Consider the following 1,089-nt stretch of genomic DNA (forward strand, 5'->3'; position numbering starts at 1 on the left):
CCCGCCTTCCGCACCTTCTCGGCCAGCGACTGGGGCCTCACGCACCTGGTGGTCCACGAGCAGACGGGCGAGGTGTACGTGGGCGCCGTGAACCGCATCTACAAGCTCTCGGGGAACCTGACGCTGCTGCGGGCGCACGTGACGGGGCCCGTGGAGGACAACGAGAAGTGCTACCCGCCCCCCAGCGTGCAGTCGTGCCCGCACGGCCTGGGCAGCACCGACAACGTCAACAAGCTGCTGCTGCTGGACTACGCGGCCAACCGCCTGCTGGCCTGCGGCAGCGCCTCCCAGGGCATCTGCCAGTTCCTGCGCCTGGACGACCTCTTCAAGCTGGGCGAGCCGCACCACCGCAAGGAGCACTACCTGTCCAGCGTGCGCGAGGCGGGCAGCATGGCCGGCGTGCTGATCGCCGGGCCGCCGGGCCAGGGCCAGGCCAAGCTCTTCGTGGGCACGCCCATCGACGGCAAGTCCGAGTACTTCCCCACGCTGTCCAGCCGCCGCCTCATGGCCAATGAGGAGGACGCCGACATGTTCGGCTTCGTGTACCAGGACGAGTTCGTGTCGTCGCAGCTCAAGATCCCCTCGGACACGCTGTCCAAGTTCCCGGCCTTCGACATCTACTACGTGTACAGCTTCCGCAGCGAGCAGTTCGTCTACTACCTCACCCTGCAGCTGGACACGCAGCTCACGTCGCCCGACGCCGCCGGCGAGCACTTCTTCACCTCCAAGATCGTGCGCCTGTGCGTGGACGACCCCAAGTTCTACTCGTACGTCGAGTTCCCCATCGGCTGCGAGCAGGCGGGCGTCGAGTACCGGCTGGTGCAGGACGCCTACCTGAGCCGGCCCGGCCGCGCCCTGGCCCGCCAGCTGGGCCTGGCCGAGCACGAGGACGTGCTGTTCACCGTGTTCGCGCAGGGCCAGAAGAACCGCGTGAAGCCGCCCAAGGAGTCCGTGCTGTGCCTGTTCACGCTCAGGGCCATCAAGGAGAGGATCAAGGAGCGCATCCAGTCCTGCTACCGCGGCGAGGGCAAGCTCTCGCTGCCCTGGCTGCTCAACAAGGAGCTGGGCTGCATCAACTCAGGGAATAGG

The 1,089-nt window shown here is 67.2% G+C and overlaps 1 protein-coding gene across 1 annotated transcript in view; it reads left to right on the top strand.

Moving 5' to 3' along the window:
* PLXNA1 (plexin A1) overlaps nucleotides 1–1,089 on the top strand; it is a gene marked incomplete at its 5' end in the record, with an annotated part of 36,880 nt that continues 35,791 nt past the window's right edge. The window contains one exon of the mRNA XM_077780818.1: nucleotides 1–1,079. Within this exon, the coding sequence (XP_077636944.1) occupies nucleotides 1–1,079 (1,079 nt within the window). The remainder of the gene's footprint in view (nucleotides 1,080–1,089) is intronic.

The sequence above is a fragment of the Crocuta crocuta genome, unplaced genomic scaffold (assembly GCF_008692635.1).
Source record: "Crocuta crocuta isolate KB4526 unplaced genomic scaffold, BGI_CrCroc_1.0 scaffold299, whole genome shotgun sequence".
Taxonomy (NCBI): domain Eukaryota; kingdom Metazoa; phylum Chordata; class Mammalia; order Carnivora; family Hyaenidae; genus Crocuta; species Crocuta crocuta.